This window comes from Pezoporus occidentalis, unplaced genomic scaffold (assembly GCF_034315485.1).
Source record: "Pezoporus occidentalis ecotype Australia unplaced genomic scaffold, CSIRO_AGI_Poc_V1 ctg108, whole genome shotgun sequence".
Classification (NCBI taxonomy): Eukaryota; Metazoa; Chordata; class Aves; order Psittaciformes; family Psittacidae; genus Pezoporus; species Pezoporus occidentalis.
In genome coordinates this window covers 3,965,465-3,984,293 of record NW_026912865.1, presented here as the reverse complement: position 1 = coordinate 3,984,293, position 18,829 = coordinate 3,965,465, and the positions used below count along the sequence as shown (strand labels likewise).

At 51.2% G+C, this 18,829-nt stretch overlaps 1 protein-coding gene across 1 annotated transcript; it reads left to right on the top strand.

The window, feature by feature from the left end:
* The first annotated feature begins 141 nt into the window (after positions 1-141).
* Positions 142-14,981, top strand: ABCD4 (ATP binding cassette subfamily D member 4). The gene is made up of 19 exons (XM_062623852.1): positions 142-275; positions 403-527; positions 650-777; positions 994-1,133; positions 4,065-4,181; positions 4,471-4,596; positions 5,436-5,486; positions 7,627-7,721; positions 8,699-8,820; positions 9,651-9,742; positions 9,917-10,006; positions 10,275-10,483; positions 10,757-10,848; positions 11,049-11,085; positions 12,223-12,272; positions 12,554-12,606; positions 12,969-13,045; positions 14,103-14,218; positions 14,323-14,981. The coding sequence occupies exons 1-19, from the start codon at positions 229-231 to the stop codon at positions 14,416-14,418; spliced, it is 1,863 nt and encodes a 620-aa protein (XP_062479836.1). The 5' UTR covers positions 142-228; the 3' UTR covers positions 14,419-14,981.
* The last annotated feature ends 3,848 nt before the right edge of the window (positions 14,982-18,829 follow it).

Below are 18,829 nucleotides of genomic sequence, written 5' to 3'. Positions count from 1 at the left end.
CCAGAGGGCGCTGTGTCCCGAGGGCAGCGCGGCACCTCCCCAGGGGGCGCGGCCGCTTGCGGGAGAGGCGTTGCGGGTGGGCGGGGTCTCTATGGTGCCGCCCAACCCGGAAGTGCTCGGCTGCGGCGGGCGGCGCGGAGCTCATGCAGGGCGCGGAGAGGTGGTGGATATTCGTGTCGTAGCGACCGCGGGGCGGGGACTCGCCAGGACGGGTTCTGCTCTGCGCGGATGGGGAGAGGCAGCGTCAGGGCGCGGGGTGCCGGGGCTGGTGGCCGGTGAGGATGGGACCGGCCGGGCTAGACCGGGCCAGGCTGGGCTGGGCCGGGCTGGGGGTGCCTCTGCGGCAGGGTCCCGGAGGGGCCGGGGGGCACCCCCGAGAGCTCGCTGCTTCCTCTGTTGCAGGCCTGGCCCCCGGCTGGACGGGCTGTTCGTGCGGCGGTTCCTGCGGCTGCAGGCTGTGCTCTTCCCGGGATGGCCCTCCCCGAGCGCCCTGATGTTCCTGACGCTGCTTTGTGTCGCCTTACTGGGTGAGCCGCTGGGGGTGGGCTGCATCCCACGTCTGCTTCCCCTTCCTCTGTGTCCCTCTACCCCCAGTTACATTGTCACCGCTGGCCTTCATTTCCTCCCCGTGCTTGCCTCTTTCCTCCAGAGCAGCTGGTTATTTACCAGGTTGGCGTCATCCCCAGCCAGTACTATGAGGTTCTAGGGAACAAGGACTTCTCTGGGTTCAAAACATTAACAGCCGTTGCCCTGACTCTGATCATAGTGAACTCCACGGTAAGACAGACCACGGGTTTCCATGTCTTGGGAGGGAAAGGGAAAGCTGCTTATGGCTCCCAGCTTGATCCTCATGATTACGGATCTAGGTCTGCCCTTGCCCAAATAGATGGCTGTCTGTGGGACAGATCACTGGTGTTGGGTTTTGTTTAATTTTGGGAAATGCTTGTTCTTCTCACTCATCTCTTCCCCTCTGTCTCCTTGCCCTTGTTCCAGCTAAAAAGCTTCGATCAGTTTATCTGCAACATGATGTATGTGAGCTGGAGGAAGTCCCTCACTGAATACCTCCACAGATGCTACTTCCAAGGCCAGGTCTACTACAGCCTGCACATGCTGCGCGAGGACATCGATAACCCGTAGGCTGCCTGGGGCTTCTTTCAGCCTCTTGCTTAGCTTCTCCTGGGCTACTCCACACCTTTTCCTGACTTCCCTGTGTCTCTGGGTAGGGGCTTGAGCCCTACAAGCTTTTGCCATATGGGCATGAATGCTGTCTCCTGCCCTGGGTGGGAAGTGGTACCTGTTGCTGGGCACTGCAGTGACTGCTGGTCATGATGGTTTAGGGGTAGGATGTTTCTGTTGTGGGGAAAATTGAGGCCCAGCAGAACAGGGATCTACTGCTGCTATAAAACATGCTGTCTGGTAAGTCAACCCTTGACACTCAGTGTGACGTTGCAAAGGGCCTGGCTGGAGTTGAAGAGCACTGCCTCTCCCTGCCTTCACACAGTCAGCGCATTAGGACAGCCCCTGTTTTTCCATTTGAACTTCAACCACCAGAGTCTCCAGCTGAACACAGTCCTGCTTCGTTGGGTTTTTAGTGGTTTTGATATAACCCCTGGGATCCAGGTCCAGGACAGTGTTTGTTTTGCACTGTATATGGGGGCTGCATTTCCCCTTTCCTGTTCTTGAGAAGGAAATGTCAAGGGTGACTTGAAATATGAGAGAAGGAGCAGCATTCAGTTCCTCCTTGCTTATCCCAGCCCGCCGTGAGATCCCCTTCCAGTTTGCTTTGTGCACTGTCCTGCTTACTGCAGAGCTGCTGATCTGCTGGGGCTGTGCAGCGAACGTCAATTGCCTCCCTTCCTCACGACTACCTGATGACCCTGGCCTTCCATGTCCTTGCATGCAGAACACTGCAGTCATGGTTATGGACTCTGAAGAGTTAAAGATTCTACATTAGATGACATATGAGAAGTGCAAGCTTTTTTTCTCCTCCAGAATTTGTGTAAATTGTTATTAAATACTTGCTGAAAAACTGAAAACCAGCGAATAACCTTTTCACAACTGTGTGGGTTTATACAGTTGTTTTAAGACCCTAAGCTCTCCTCTCCTGGAGAAGACTTCTCTGGTCTAGCTGCTGCACTGGTGCCATCTCCTATATTGATGGCACGAGAGGAGACCAAGCCCAGGCTCCCTGTGAGAAATGGCTGAGCTTGCAGGGGCAGTTGCTAATAGTGGTGACCTCGAGGAACTGAAGCAGCCTCTGCTTCTGCTGCCCAGTGCTAGGAGACAATCGGAGTAAGAGCAGCCAGCTGTGCACAGGGGGTGCAGCAGGCAAGGAGGGGCTTGGCTTGAGTCAGACAACCATACTGCCAGATGTGCAATCACAGCTTTATGATGCTGATGCACTTTCCACCAGCTGTGGGGGTTACTCCCACCCTTGTTAAAAGTTAGTTTCTGATACTGTTTTGCAGTGGTGTGGAGTTGCAAGGAGAGGTTAAAAAGCCATGTCTGTTACCAAGGAATGCAGTGCTTCCCAGGCAGTGTAGCACATTGGCCATGGCCTGTCATTCCCTTTGAGGGGGGGCAGGAAGGGGAGGACAGCTCAGGTTTATTTTTAACCAGGGAATGTGTTCACATTGTGCAGTGAAATGCATGAGATAACTGGGTCAGTCTGACCCAGAACCAGCTGTCCTGATCTTAGCAGACCAAATACGAAGGATTGCTGTGGACTGTTTTTCATTACTACCTTACTTCTGCTCAAACATCCAATTTTATTGTTTAGTTTTCTTTATCTTGATACAAAAATTCTCTTTATCTTGCAGTTCCTTGATGAGATTGTTTTGCCTTGGCAGGGTACTTAGACAGTGAACTAGAGCAGTAGTGACCTTCTGTTATGCAGTGCAAATCACACTGAGTGTTAGATGCATGGTATCATCCCTCTAGAAGGATTGGAGTGTAGGTTCCAAGTGCCGTACAAACACCTGTGGCTCCTATCAAGGCACTTGGGTTGATGGTTATGTGTTATTACATGTTGCATAACAGGCCATATGAAACAATATCATGCTATGAGTCCATAGCAAAACTTAAATTATAACTTTATGGGAACAGTTACAGTCTGAGGAAAAGGGAAAATGGTGACTCTAAGGTCAGTTAGGGTGAGAGCTGCCCCAAAATTAAGTCCATTGCTGTTCCAGGACTGCAAAAGAATTGAGAGGTTAACGTCCTTGTAGTTGCTTCTGCACTGATGGCTAAGCAGGAATCCAGCCTTGCTCTTCATACTGAGCTCTAGCATTTGCAGTCGTGGCCTTTCCACCAGTGCTTAGCACATGAGACCGAAGCCCTCATCCATGTGCTCTGGACAGATGAGATGCTGAGGGAGTAAGTGCTGAAGTTACCCCAATCACAACTCCTGTTCAGCAGTGGGACAGATAGGACTTAAGGGTCTGTTACCTGTGTGCAGAGGTTGAGGAGGCTTGGTGTGCTGCTGTCTGCTCTTGTGGGATGGGGGTGGGTGGAAGCTTCCTTGCAGCAAAGGGACCAGAGGGCACTCCATGGAGAGTAAAGGGGCCAGCTACTGTGGAAGGTGGCTTTGATGGAAGCGTTTGCAGATAACTAACAACTGGTGAAAGCCTGGCCCATGCCCTAGCCAGTTCTGGTAGCTTGAGTGCCTGAGATGCAGCACCAGTCCTGCGGGAGTTTTTGGTAGTACAGGGGTAGGTTCAGGAGAGGAGTAGAGGACAAGGATGCAGAGTACTTCAGCACAGAGTTGGACAATGTTGTTGGAAGTGGAACAAGAAGTTACTACAAGGAACAGGGCAAAAGTTGCAGCAGGAGCTGCTCTTTCTGGGTGGTAGGAAGGTCCTCGTGTGGGTCCTGCTAGGCCATGAAAATTGTCTTCTGCTGGGGAACAGGAGTCAGAGCTGTAGGTCCCTCCCAGGAGGGTTGTTTACCCGCACCCTGTCCTAAGTTCAGGCGATGAAACAGCCTGGCTTGTGTCCTGTTAGGGAGTTAGTACTGGTTCTTGCTCCTGGGCTTCAACAGTGTCAGTGGCTCTTTGTGTTGATCAGGGACCAGCGCATCAGCCAGGATGTGGAGAGGTTCTGCCGGCAGCTCAGCTCCATGGCCAGCAAGCTCATCGTCTCTCCCTTCACGCTGGCCTACTACACATATCAGTGCTTCCACAGGTAAGGACCCATCCTTGCCTTGCTTTCACACCTCTTTTCTATGCTCTTTTTTGAAGCCTGACCCCATATTACAACTGCCCAGGTGGATGATTGTACAAATGGATGAGTGGTCTCTGCACTCCAAAGGGAATTCTGCCTTGGGGGTGCTGGGGTGCGCAGTGCTGGCCCCCAAACCTCTGTGAAAGCCAAGAGAGGTGACATTTGAGGGCTCTGACTGCTAGAGCCTGAGGGTGCTGGGATGTCCTTTTGCTTGGATTATTAGCTGACCTCTCTTTCTTCTTCTCTATAGCACGGGTTGGCTAGGCCCAGTGAGCATCTTTGGATATTTCATCACTGGGACAATCATCAACAAGATACTGATGAGCCCAATTGTAGCTAAACTTGTTCAGCAGGAAAAACTGGAAGGGGATTTCAGGTGAGTCCCAGCAAAGCAGCCTTTTCACTGCCTCTTAGCAGCTCCTATGAAAGCTGCATTTTTGTCCCCATTTAATGCTGCATAAGCAGCTACTTCTCTTGCTCATGACTTTCCACACACTCAGAGAAACCTACCTGCACAGTGCTGCCCCAGCGTCTGTTTACTGAGCCCTCGTCTGCCCCTTTCACTGCCCTGTGTCATGGCAGGCAGTGCCCTACCCAGTCTCCAGGCTGCTTGCCTAGTTATTGCTGTCGCCTCTGTTAGGGCATTAGTTGTGTTGAGGAAAAAAGTGAACATGGTGCTTCCTTGGGTGCAGATGAGCTGCATCTGCTGACACAAATCAGGTTTCTGCTACCCCACCACCTTCTTGAAGTGCCCAAAACAGTACAGTCTTTCCATATGCTGTGTAACTCATCTCCTCTCCTTCTCCTGCGGGGTTGTCTCTGTGTGTGATAGAGGCTTTACAGCTTTCCCTGGGGCTCAGGGCATCCAGGGACAGCAGAAGCTGGTATGGCACAGGGAGTGCAAACTAGAGCAGTTGGTTGTGATGATTCTGTATAGTGGAGATGCCAGGCTAGCAAATGAGAGACCCAAGTACTGAGAAGATGTGCAAGAGAGTAGGATATCAAAGAAATGTACCAGTGATCTGGCCCAGAATGATGTTACCTTGTGCTAAATCATCTGGTGCTTTTGAGCCTATTGAATATGTCTGTTGAGATGCCTCAGATCACTGCTGCATCACAGATGCAAGATGAGTTTCCTCTAGCAAGGATGATGGCTGTATAATTCACAGGGCATTTGTGCACAGTTGTGATGATCTTTTGTTTTGGATTGTTCAGGTTCAAGCACATGCAGATTCGTGTCAATGCAGAGCCAGCTGCTTTCTACAGGTCAGTAGCATTCATTTCTTTATGTCCTCATGAGGATCCTCCGAGCTTGGGACATTCTTCTTTTATTCATGTATCCCAGAGGAGTCCAAGTCCTGTTGCTGCAGCCTGAGCTTTCTGTTCCCTCCTTCCTGCTGCAGAGTCATACAGTCTGGGGTTTTTTTGCATTCTGCTCATCAGCTGCAGAAATTCTCCAAAGCAGCTGGAGACAATTATTTTTTCTCTGCCTCCCTTCTAGCCTCCACAGAAGCCTGATAGAGATTTGGTGCTGGCTATGAGACAGACCGTTGCTGATAGTTTGTTAGGTCTTTACCTGGAAGATTGCTCAAAGTCTTATTGCATCTTGTCAGGATGTTCCCCTGGGGGCTTGTACAGGTTGCTTCTGGCCTCATCCTGCTGCTGATGATGATTTGTGTGTCTCTGTGGGTATGCTAGTTGTTGCCTGGTATCCTTATCTGCTGCTCCTCTAGGTCAGTCTGTGCCCTGACCCTCCCAGCACTGTACTGCTATTCGGAATTTGCTGATTACCGTTTACCCCAGAGCTAAGCACACAGTCGGGAGCCTGGCAGCACCTCCCCTCTTAGTAATGCCCTGGAGTCTGTTGAGCTGCTGCTTGGAGCCTTTAAGGTGTTTCCCAAAAATGGCTAGAACCCAGGAAAAGGGCCACAATTTTGCTGTAGTTTGTGTTGTGGTGCCTGTTTAATAGCAGGAGGTCATTGTGCCTCTCTTGTCACATGTGTGCCTTTGCCCTGCACGTTGTGCAATCACACTTCCAGGAATTTAAGTAAGCAGCAGCTGTCTAGTTTCTGGTCTTCCCTGCTTGTGATCACTATTTGGCTCATTCATGCTGTAATGAGTGAGCATTTTGAGTGTTGCGGTGCTGTCAACATCACTGATTTCATAAAGGTCTATATTGACAGCATGAAACTCTGATTTAAATAACTGAAATCAGTCTTGGTTTGCATTGGCAAGTTTGAGTTATTTCTTTGTGGACTGGTTGATTCGTGTTGGTTGATGTTATCTTTTTCTTAATGGACCAGATACTCTAATTACATGCACTTTTTTAAGCTGCAGTACTTTTCCTTAGAATTTTGAAGTTTTCTATTCCATTATGAAGTAGAAAATGGAAAGTGAATTATTACAGCAGAAATGGAGTGTCTTGCTTCAGTACAGTTCATTAGTAGAAAAGCTTCACTTGATGGGAAACTAAAATTTAATTGAATTGCAAAAAAACAGTCATTTTCATGGAATCTTAATGATAATACAGGAATATAAAAGGTTGTATTTCTAGAGTCCTGCAAGAGGAGGAGCACATGTTGCATGACTGATCTTGATTGCTGGACTTCTTTAGCTTGTAGCAGATGTTAGATCTTGTCCTCTTGCACCTCCCTGACCATTGTTTTGGTAAAGGAAGAAACAAAACAGCACTGCCACCTTTTTACTTCTTTGGTTTCTAAGCCTTTGGCAAGCTTGCTTTAGAAGTGAACTGAATGGGGGGAAAAGCCAAAACAATACAGCAATCTCTCCCATGTGCAAAAGAAGTCATAGCTCGGGTTGCTGGTGCCTTCTTCGCCTTTAACTTGGGTCCAAGGCTTTGTCCTTTCTGAATACTCAGCAGCAAAGATTGCAGCTCAGTAGTTACCTGTGATGGGTTACAGGGCAGTAATGCCACACTGAATTCTAACTGGGTGTATTTGGGGGAACAAACATTTATTTTTTCTAAGAACTGAGAATCTTTAGAACAGAGACTCCTCAAAACTCTTGATTTGTGGTTGGTTTGTGCTGTTCCTGACCCTATCTTCCCGGGCTCTAGTGATTTTCCGTTATGTGGACTGTGGTGGGGTGTGTGCTGGGCACAAGTGTGTGTTGGATGGCAGGGGCAATAACTGCTGTGGCAGGTGAGGGTCTGGAGCGAGGCATGGAGCTCTCTCTGCTTTTTGCCACCTGAGGGCAGCCCAGCCCTTGCAAAGAAGCAGAAGACACTGCCACTCTTGCTGAAAGTGCTGTTTTAGAGCCCAGGTGAGCCTCCTTGCTACTGGCTCAGCCTGGCCACAGGATCAGTACCAGACCCTTTCCAAGCCTCAGTCCTGAAGCCAGTGCTTTGACCTCATTGTCTGTGGCGTGTTGCAATCTTATTTTACAGGGCCGGGCGCGTGGAGCATATGCGCACAGACCGGAGGCTGCAGAGCCTGCTGCAGACACAGAGGGAGCTGATAGGGAAGGAGCTCTGGCTTTACAGTGAGTGGGGAGTTTGGGGCGTGAAGTGGGGCATGTGGTAGCTCCACTGTGGTAGCCCACAGGCTTGGGAGCCCTACTTCTAGAGCAGCAGTGCTGGTTTTCCGTCTTCTGCCTCTTGCTGATGCACTGAAGTCCTGAGTGTGAGCAGAGGGTGCCTCCTGCAGCCCTGCATGAGAATCCTGTTGTGAAAAAGCTTTGTAGAGAGCACAGTTGTGGAGGACCCAGCTAAGGCAGAGAATGCAAGCCTCAAAAGTGGAATCTGTGCTCTTTGTGGGGCAGGTGTTCAATAGCCAAGGAAGAGAGGGAAAGGCTTGAGCCTCCGAGAAGGAGAAGACTCTATATGTGGCTGTGAGCTGTGGAAAATCCTTTCCTGTAGAGCCTGTTTCTTGAGCACCACTGTCCCCTGAGAATCTCTCTTCTCCCATTGTCACTGGGTCCAAGTTTGGGTGTTAAATGACCATTGTAAAGACTGCTCTTCCTTGTCCCATCAGCACAGTGAGCTTCTGAGCTCAAAAGCTAAGGGAGGGAGAACCCTGAACACAGGTATCTCTATGGAAGCTTGGGCTCTTAAGTTTTTCTGCCTGTCCTGTGCTCCGAGACAGACTTCATGAGCAATCATTTCAACCCAGAGCTTCCTTTCTGTCCTCCCTCCTGTTTCCTGTGAGTCATTCAGGCCTCTGAAGAGTAGAAGCAAGCAGGCAAAGTGCTTTTGCCTGGTGATTCCTGAGCTGTGAGTCCGGATGTGATGTTTCTCTGCTGAGGGGCCTGTTTGAAAGTGCCCTTTGTTTGGCAAATGGATTTTCATCCTGGTGCTTATGCTGTCCTGTGAGTTGGGTGGTGCTGCTCTGGTGCATCATGAAGGCCGGAGGCAAGATCAAGAGCCTTCCTCTGACAGGGCTCATGGGCTGCACTTGAGCCTGGCTGGGACAGAGATTTCCAACCTAACTCACTCTTTTCTCTCGATGTGCTCTGCCCAGTTGGAATCAACACCTTTGACTACCTGGGCAGCATCCTGAGCTATGTGGCCATTGCCATTCCCATCTTTTCTGGGGTCTACGGTGACCTGAGTCCATCAGAGCTCAGTGCCCTCGTCAGCAAGGTGAGCTAAAGGTGATCTTTCAGACCTCATTGTAGAGGGTGAGTGGGCACTGAAGATAGAGGTTTCATGTGGGGCTAGTGGCATTGGTGCTGGATAATCTGCAGCAGCTGACCTTCAGGTTAGACCATCCCTGCCCATAGTGGCGTGGAAATGGGACCTTGGAGCCAGCTCTCAGTGTATGATTAACCTGGGAGTGAGAGTTGTCAAGGACACATCTACGTAAGTGTTTTCTAGCTGTTAGACACAGACCTCTGTGTCTAAAAAAAATAAAAGGGAGATCGGAAAGCCTCTGTCTTTAGTGGTGTGGGTTGGAATTGTGTCTGTGCAGTGCTGTGGGTCTGGGTCATGCCCTGGGCTGCTGCCTGCAGCAAGCAAGGCTGAGCTGGCTTGTGTTCACCTTCCTGATCCGACTCATTCCCAGATACTCAAAACTGGCTTGTGATAGAGAATGCAGAGCTAAAAATAGCGAAGTGGGCACAACAGGCCGAGGCATCCTGCTCTGAGCCATGTATGGTGCTGGGGCAGGGCTGATGGCATGGATCTGTGTGACTTAGGGTGAGCATGATGGGCCCTGGGCTGGCCAGCAGGCACCCTACAAACAGCATCCCTGGGTGGCAGAAGATGTATCCACCTGGCAAAATCTGCTGTACTGAGCGGGGAAGCCCTGCTCCATCCAAATAACTTCTTCACTCCCACCACCCTGGGTGACTTCCCTCCTCCTGCTGGGACTGCTGACATGGCCCATTACCTGGACTCCTTGGCTGCCTCCTCGCAGCATGGAGGAGGGGGCTGAGTGCTGACCCTTGCTCTGGCATGTGCTCTCTCCCTAGAATGCCTTTGTTTCCATCTACCTCATTGGCTGCTTCAGCCAGCTCATAGATCTCTCCCGTTCCATGACCGATGTAGCTGGCTACACGCACAGGTGAGCTCTGCGGCAGGTCTCTGCAGGAAAGGGAGGTGTGGGACAAGGCTCTGCCCATGTCTGTGCTAAATAAATAAGCAACAGTTGCCTGTGAGCAAGCACAGACAAGTTTGGACATTGTGCAGAGGCTTCTGGAGTTGTCCCTGGCATTCACGCAACCTCTTGTTTGTCTAGGATTGGTGAACTGCAGGAGACCTTGCTGAGCCTTGGCAGAAAAAAAAGTGGTAACCACTCAGAAGCCAAAGCCAGCTGGGATTTGGACAGGTGAGTCTCCTGTCAGCAGCTGGCTGGTTTGCAGCTTATGTGCCAGAATGTGTGACTGTGATGGGATGAAGGTACCCATTGGTGTCACAGTCTGCTGCATGCATTTGGTTGGAGAAGGCAGTGCTCACTGTGATTTATCATTCCTGGAGCACATGGGGCAGGGCTGCTGTCACAAAGGCACAGGAGGCTTAAGGTGCCTGATCTTTGCCAGTCTCAGTATGATCGCTTACCCCCAGATCTCTCCTCCTTTGTCTTGGTGGTGGCCCAGCAGCCGTTCTGGGGAGGACCCACTGCCAAGGGACACAGCTTTCCTTCTGGAGCGAGTGACGCTCTCGGTGCCATCCTCTGGCAAGCTGCTCATCAAGGACTTGAGCCTCAGGATCTCACAAGGAAACAGTGTGATGATTGTGGGGAACACTGGCACAGGGAAGACATCTCTCCTGAGGGTCCTTGGGGGACTCTGGGAGAGCACGCAGGGTAAGGACTGCTGCTTGCCACAGCCTTCTCTTTCTCAGCAAGGGCTGCCATGAGTTTGGAAGGTAGCATCGTGGAGTTGTGAGGCCAGTGCCACCTTGTGATGGTGAATGTGCATAGGAGCCATCCATCTCTATCGCATACTTTGCTCTGGCTCTCATTGCTTTGCCCTGTGTTGCAAATATGCCTTTTTGGAGATTTGTTTGCTGCAGCAGGGGGGCAGTGGGTAGTTGCTGGCTGGCACTACAGGCTTGGCATGAGTGTTCCTCTGTGCAGGGAGCATCAAGATGCTGACCTGCTTTGGCCCCCAGGGAGTGGTGTTCCTGCCACAGCAGCCCTTCTTCACCGACGGAAGTCTGCGTGAGCAGGTGAGCCCAGGGGCTGCCTCTACTCTGTCCTCAGCTCTGCTCCCAGGTCGGGTCATGCCCTGCGAACCTGTGTGCTGCAGAAATGCTGCAGGAGGGAGGATGCCTGTAGCTGCTCCTTCCCTCGTACCAGAGTTCATGCCACTGCCATTGCATCTGTGATGGACTCCCTCTGATGTGGCTTGTTTTGCTCTGTTGAACAGGTGATCTATCCCCTGAAGGAGATCTATCCAGTTTCAGGTATGTGGAAATTCATTAGGAAATTCATGTGGAAATCCCAATTGGCCAACCCTTTGGTGTGAGCTCACTGTCCTGTGCCCAGTGCAGCTTTTCCCCTACTATGCCCCATCAGGAGCGATCATCCATTTTACTTTTGTTGCTCTCTGCTTTTCCCTGGAAGATTTACCTTAGTGTAGGTTAAAGTCAGCTCTGTGTTCCCTCCCTTTTGGTAGGGAACATACTCTTTTGATAAGAACATTCTCTCTTGATGCAGTAGGGACAAGCTGGCCATGCTCTGCATGTTGTGCTAGACATGTTAAGGCACCTTGCTGATGGGGTATATCTGGTATGTCTGGTATAACCTGCCTCTGACAAGCCATGTTGTCTTCATTTTCCATCCACCTCCATCTTCTACTGTTCTTCTTTTTCAAATGATGTCCAGGGCCTTGCATGCTGTTGAGGTCAGACCGCATGGGTTCTTTCTTTCCCCTGTCCTCTTCTGAAGCCAGACCACATGTGGTCTGCTGCAGCTTGCAGATGTCCAGGTTTAAGTTTCTGAGTGAGGCAGTGTTATGTGATGCTTTCAGACACTTGGGAGTCACAGTCTTGCAGAGAGTAACTGCAGCCATCAGCTACTGTTGTGGCTCTTCACATGGCAGATGCACAGCCCTTCTGCTCAAGCTTCCATAGCTGCTGACTGCTCCAGCTCAAGTGTGTGCTGTGCTCCATAGAGGTTTTTACCATCCCGCATAGGTTCTTTTTGCTGTTACCTGAGCCCTGCTCCCACCTGCAGTGTACAGTGGGCAGTCAGCCATAAGAGAGCAGCTGGTGGACAGGGCCATGGCAATTGAAGCCTGGCTCCTTGTGTTTTTGGCTGTGTCCATCTGTGGCCACAGACTGAGCCAAGTCCCAGGTGTATTTGTGGAGCCCAGCTACCTCCTGGCATGCTGCTGAGAGGCAGGGTTAACATTTTTGAGGAAGGTCAGTCTTTGGGAGCATTCCACGCCACAGCTCAGGAGCTGGTATAATTAAATGTTTGAGTCACACTGGAACTCGGGAGATCCTTCAATCCTGCTCTTCTGCCCCACCAACTCCTCCTTGCAGCTGTGACCCCAGCTCACATTGCCTCTGGTTAATGCTTTGTGCTTTCTCCCCTAGGGTCTGCAGATGATGAGAGAATTGTGCGATTCCTGGAGCTGGCTGGGCTGGTGAGTCCCCAGTAGTGCTGCTGCCTTCTTTCCTGGTACTGCCAGTGAGGGAAGAAGGGGATGAAGTTTTGTGGCAGCACAACATGACTCTATGCTGGACACGTGAGCACATTGTCTGCAGCTGAGATGGGACTGTCCGTGGGACAGGTAGAGGATGAGGGACACAGAACAACTTCAGCTCAACTGGGAAAAGCAAGAATAGCAGGAAGGGGATGGTTATGCTCAGGGCCATGGGCTGAGTGTTGGGGTCTGTGTTCACAAGACTGCTGTGCTCTCTGCAGACTGACTTGCTGGCGAGGGCTGGAGGACTGGATGAGCAGGTGGACTGGAACTGGTAAGGGAGCTTGCCATCTGTGTGAAGTTGGGTGATCCCTCTGGGTGGGAACACTTCTAAGCAGATGTACATTGCTGCTGGACTTTGGAACATCTGTGCCCAGCTGTGTCCTGTGGGAGGTGCGCAGTATACAGGAGCAAAGCCTTTGTGCCCCAAGCATCAATGCCAACAATCACAAGCCATGCTGCTCTGCAGGCAGCCAACTGTACATAGGGTTGCAGACCCAGGCCCAGAGCAGAGGGGGCACAGGGGACAGGACAGGGACAGTTGCTTGCTGGGGTCTCAAATATCAGCAGCCATAAAATCTTCAGCAAACGAGCTCTTTCTGTTGAGGGAGATTTTGAATCTCAACCCTACTGCAGGTACGACATCCTTTCCCCAGGGGAGATGCAGAGGCTCTCGTTTGCAAGGCTGTTCTACCTCCAGCCAAAATATGCAGGTAAGTGAGTGACTGCCAAAGAAGGGGGGGGGAGGGGGTGAGTGTCTGTGTGCAAAGGCAGGGCCTTTGATGTAAAGAGAAGCTGGTACACAGACAGCTCGTTAAATCCTTTCTTTGCTAGGAATATGCTTCATCTTGACCATTATTTTAGCAGCATAGCATGCAGGATTCAGGGTGAAAATGTGTCATGGTCTGTGTGGAGGGTGGAAGATCAAGAGGCTGTATTTCCAACATTCTCTTAGGGAAGCAGTGATTCCTCTACAGGTTTCTGTGTTTTCACTTCAGGTCTAGTGACACCTGAAGAAGCCCCATCTCAGCATGCTCATCAGTTGCATGGAAAGAAGCATGCATGCTAGGGAGCATGGTGTCAGCTGCTATATCTGAAGCTTGTGAACCTCTGTAAGGTTGTGGAAGCAATGTGGGAAATTCAGCAGTAATGCAGTCATGAGGGCCAGGGTAGATGCAGGTGAACAGAACTGGTGTCAGTAGCAAGTAAGTGCCTCTCCCCGTGAAGCCTATGGTATGGCTCAATGCTGTGTGGGCAGAAGGAACCTCTGGATTGCAAACTAAAAGCTGTAGAAATGATGTAAACCAAACTGAATTTATCTGCTCCAGATCTATAGTATGTATCCTTAACTGACAGGAAGGCGTCTCTGACCATCCTGGGTGCTCCAGGTAGGTCTGGGCCAGAAGGGTGCACAGGCTGCTGCTCAGCCCAACAATCTGGCACGCAGCCTGCCTTGAGAAGGTTACGCCTTGGCTTTCACAACAGTGGGGACCAAGCAGTGGTTGGTAGCTGTTGAGGGAGAGAAATGAGGTGAGCAGTGCTCTTTGAATGGATTCGAGGGCTTGCAGGGAAGGGCAGCTTTTCCAGCTGACTGACACCAGCTGTGCCAGAGGAAAATCAGAGTCTTTAGGCTTCTCCTCAGTTGCCTTCTGCAGCAGCTCTCTGTGAACTCTGGTTAATGTGTGAAATGTTCTCAGCAGTTGCTGCTCTTGCCTAGGGGGAGATGACTGGTCAGGAAAGGATTTGTGGGGCTTACAACTTTTCTCTCAGTGCTAGATGAAGCCACCAGCGCCCTGACAGAAGAGGTGGAGCATGAACTGTATCGTGTGTGTCTTCAGCTGGGCATGACACTGATCAGCGTGGGACACAGGGCCAGCCTGGAAAAGGTGAGATGGCACTCCACACCTCCCTGGGGATGGCAAGACAGTGAGCCTCAGTGTGGGAGGACATGCCCTCATAGAGACATTCCTTAGTCGTTGTGTTGTTGCAGTTCCACAGCTGGATTTTGAAACTTCATGGGGAGGGAAGATGGGAGCTCACTCGATGCGAGAAGATGAAGCAGCTCCCAGCTGGGGAAGGATGTTGAAAGACATGCACTTGTCTGACCAGCTGCAGAACCTGCACACACATAAGAGAGCTCTGAAAGCAGACATGAAGTTGCTGAGCCAGCACCTGTCAGAAAGGGATTCATCCAGTGCAAGACCAGGCAGGGTTCTGCCTGGAGCAGACACTCTATGCCATCCTTCTCTCTGCCCCCTTCTCTTGCCTCCCTGCCCCTCATGGGGGAAAGGGCTGAGCTGCTAAGCTGCCTAAAGAGAAGATGCTGCCTCATAGGGCTTGAAGAAGAAATGGCCAGAGGAATCTCCACTTGTCAAGGATGCAGTGACACAAGACTGGGATGCAGCCTCCTCTTCTGTCCTCTGTGCCTTGGTGGGTCCTCTGTCTCTCTGATACACAGCATTGCAGAACAGACATCTGTACCTGTGGCTCAGTTGAGGGTTGTGGTCCCCAGCAGAAGCCAAGGGATGCACTGTGAGGGCAGGACAGTGCTGGCACAGAGAAAGGACATGTCTCTGCTCTCCTTATGATACAGACTTACTGGGCAAAGGAACATTTTTGTATTAAAATCTGGGGCCTGTTTTCCAATGATTTTTATGGAAAAGTGTCAGTATTTGTCAACTAGACGGCTGCATCTTTTCCTCTGGGGCTTGCTTTGGATGAGGTGCTTGCATACTGGCAGTGGACCTAGACTACTGCTGAAGAGCAGAGCAGGGGTAGGAGTAATATACTTTTCCAGGACTGGGCATCCTGCCCTGCAGCTACCTCTGCAGCTACTGTAAGCTCCTCCAAGGAGGAGCTTTTGGTCCTCTGCTTATAAGGGAGGAAATGGAGCTCACCTCCTCTTACTATTCTGCCTGTGATGAATCATGTTCTCTCCCCTGCCTCCTGTGTGTGGAGGCAGAGGTTTTTAGGGTCTCTGTGTTGGTCACTCTGAGACTGCAGTGGAGGTACCATCTCTGAGCACTTGCTGGTCCCCAGTTGCTTAGTGATATTTCTGGATGTGGCCCCAGTTCTGGAACAGAGGAGTAGGAGGTGGCTGCTGGCAGGCCTCTCTGTGCTGGAGGGGTCTGAGAGCAGAAGAAGAAATCCACTGCCCTAAAACCACGTATGATCCAAGGGGTAAGGCTGGTGACAGAGACCCATTCCCAGGGCAGTGCTGAAGGTATTTGGCAGGGGGATATGAAGGGCCTCAACACTGTGAAAGAACAAAGACCAGTACGAGCTCTCCTGAGCTCTGCCCCCATGCAGAAAACCAGCAAGTAGACACCAAGCCAAACAGCTCTGCAGTGACCTGGCATGCATTTTCCTTACCTGAGTCAAGTTTCCAGAAATCTCGTGGTCACTGTAAATGGTTCATGTCATACCTTGCAGGCTTGTGAGATGCAAAGGGCTCCAGAGATGTCGTTTTCCCGAAGGACATTTCCCTGTAAAATAGTTATCTTTTAGTAACTGTGACTGAGAGTACGTGGGATGTTTAGTCATTGCCTATTTAATAACCCTGTGATGGAAATCTCAGTGAGGAGAGTCCTGTGTCCCCCAGCTCCAATGGGACAGGCATCTTAGCAGATGTCTGCAAATAGCTCCATACCGTGATGGGATGTAGAGCCCCTCCAGGGAGGCTGGCTGTTCCTGCCCAGCTTCCTCAACTTGGAAGGACATGTGCCAGGGAGCCCAAGCACAGCCTATCTTGTCAGGACAGAGCAAGCTAGAAAACAATTCCTGCAGTAGCTGGAAGAACAGCTTCACTGTAAGTGCCTTTCCAATAAAGAAGGTTGCCATCTAGCAGAGGTGAGTAGGAAAGATGGGCTTACAGATCTCCACTTCTGGCATCAAGTGTATGCTGCATGTGCCTGGGGGAAGGTGGACAGAAGGAAGGAAAGGCTGTAGCTCTCTTAAGTAATCCATAGCTGATCCAAGTATCCTGTGGCATCAAAACAGGAGAACTTTCAGGGTGAGGTTCGTCCCCCTGCTACATGACCAGATGGAAGGAGAGAACCTGTAGGCAAGCACAATGTAGGCTCCTCCATGAGCCACCCCTGGCTCTGGTGGGCTCCAAACACACAATAAACACTCAGGAAAACTCTGAGGTCAGCAAGGAGACTATTGCAGGAGCACTGAGGCAGCAAGCAAGAGGGACTATGAGATGCCTCGGCCCAGAGCCACCCCAGCTTGAAGGACTTGGCACCTCCCTGCCTCAGCTGGGAGAGCACAAGCAGGCAGCAGAACAAGCTCTTCTCCCTGCTGACCCATGTATTCCTCAGGAGACCCTTGGCTGCAAGGCTGAAGCGTGAGGCAGGCAGAACTGATTGCCATAAGCCTGGCAGTAGTATGTCCAGCTTTCTCAAGCACTGTGCTTCATTTCCTTTACTTTGAGCCAGGAAAGCTCCCCAGGGGATGGTCTCCCACTAGCCCAACACTTACCAGCTTCTGCTCTGGCAGCTGTTGTTTTAGATCTTCCCATCTCTTCCTGCAGCTCGCTATCTGCAGGCTGCCAGCTGCGGACTCTGGGGCCTCAACTGCTCCAGGGTACTCATAATGGAAACTTCCCCTGCTTGCTCTTTCTCTTTTTAAATGAACAGTGAATTATGGCAGCAGCTGTGTGCCCATCCAACTGAGAGATCTGACTGTGCCAGTCCTGTGTTGCAGTTTCCACAACTCCTGAGTCCTAACATGGCTACATGCTGCTCACTCCTGCATTGCCATTCTGGGTGGTAGCCCTGGCTCTTGCAAACCAGCCTTGGTGGTCTGGAGAGCATCAGACATGCTGGACACAGCTGTACAGACAGCTTAGCTCACAGCAGAACTAAAGGTTTCCACACGTGCCTTGGGAGGTCTGGCCTCTAGCACCCATGGCTGACAGGGAAGACCCCAGCTTGTTGTCTCACAGGGGGCATGGTCTGAGGAGCTACTGGAACTTCAGTCACACACAGGGAGAGCCAGACCCAAAGCTAAGGGACTGTTCAGAGAGGAACTTCCTCCAGAGGACTCCGTATAACAAGGGGGTGTCCCTTGCAACCCTTCCTACAGCAAAGTCTACCTCCATGCTGTGCTCAGTGCCCTTTCATCCAGCACTGTTAGAGTTTGCTTTGGGCATGCTAAGGGTTATTGTCTTGAGGGCACTCACCAGCTTTTACAGCTATCTTAAAGTGCACTCCTCCCAGAGCATTGTCTTCAATCTGCCTGAGGTGGGGTAGTTACACGTAGAGAAAGCAAGCTGGAGGTTTTAGAAGCAATTTAGCTGCTGCTTCCTCATCCTCTAATATAAAATTTCCCTTGCTAGGCTGAGCATTCCACCCAATGATTCAGTTTAGGATAGGGCAGTGAAAGAAAAAAGAAAGCCAAGAAGGTATCTCAGAGGAGCATGAGTTTGGGATGTCCTGCTCCAGAACGTGTTGCTCTTCCGCACTACCTGTAGGCAGATGAGCTCTACTGGGCTGATGCCCCAGCAGGGCTTTGCGAAGACTTTGTTCTGGATAGATGAGATCATGGTGCAATTAAGGCAGCACATCTGTTCCCTGCACTGCCTATAAAGTGCTGGCTCATGGGTACTCTGTGGCTGGGATCCATTACCTTGTGTGTGAGAGCAACAAACAGCAAGTAACCAGCTTGGGAATGAACCAGACCCATGGGTTTGTCAGTATTGCCAGATGTGTAGAGAAGGAGCAACATGACCTCACTGTCCATGAGAGCAGGCTCTCCTTCATCATCTCCTTGCAGGAGAGAGCACAGCAGTTCTCTCTCGGGGTCTCACAGGCTTCTCTGTGTTGTCCCTACTCCTGCTTGCACACCTCTCTCCTGGAACTGAGCTCCTGTGCCACCCTGCCCCCCCCCCCCCCAATACTATCTACCTGGTCTCTGCACCTCCACTCCCCCTGCTCACAAGCCTGAACTCTCTTTAGCCTTGCTGAGCTGGCAAACACCCTGCTGAGCCGGAGCAGACGTGCTGAGTAAGAGGCAGCTATTTTTACACTGCTCTGACCAGCACAGAAGTATTCCAGGAAACCTTTCTAGTACTAATTGCTTGCAGATGGGATGAGCAGAGGTGGGGAGACCTCTGTGCAGCTGCAGGGAGCTAATAGAAACACACAGCAGGGGCTCACCTCTTCATGAACAGTCTTTGTGCTGGCAGCCTGGCCATGCTGTGTGCCACAAATAACGGGCACAAGAGCAACCTCGCTGCCTGCTTGCCTCGGACACATGCTGCCAGTGGTGCTCACAGAGGGTGTCAGGCCTGCTGGCAGAGCTGTGTGTGACAGTGCAGGGGCAGTCCAAGCCTGGGCTCACTGTGTGTTATGGCTGGGTAAAGGTGACAGGTTCAGGTATGTAGGTAATGAGGGGCCCGTGGCTCCAGGCTTGGGCAGATGCTGACCCAGGGGGTTATCTGCGAGCCTGAGGAAGGATTTTGTGGCAGCAAGCCCTGACCAGCAGCCTGGCCA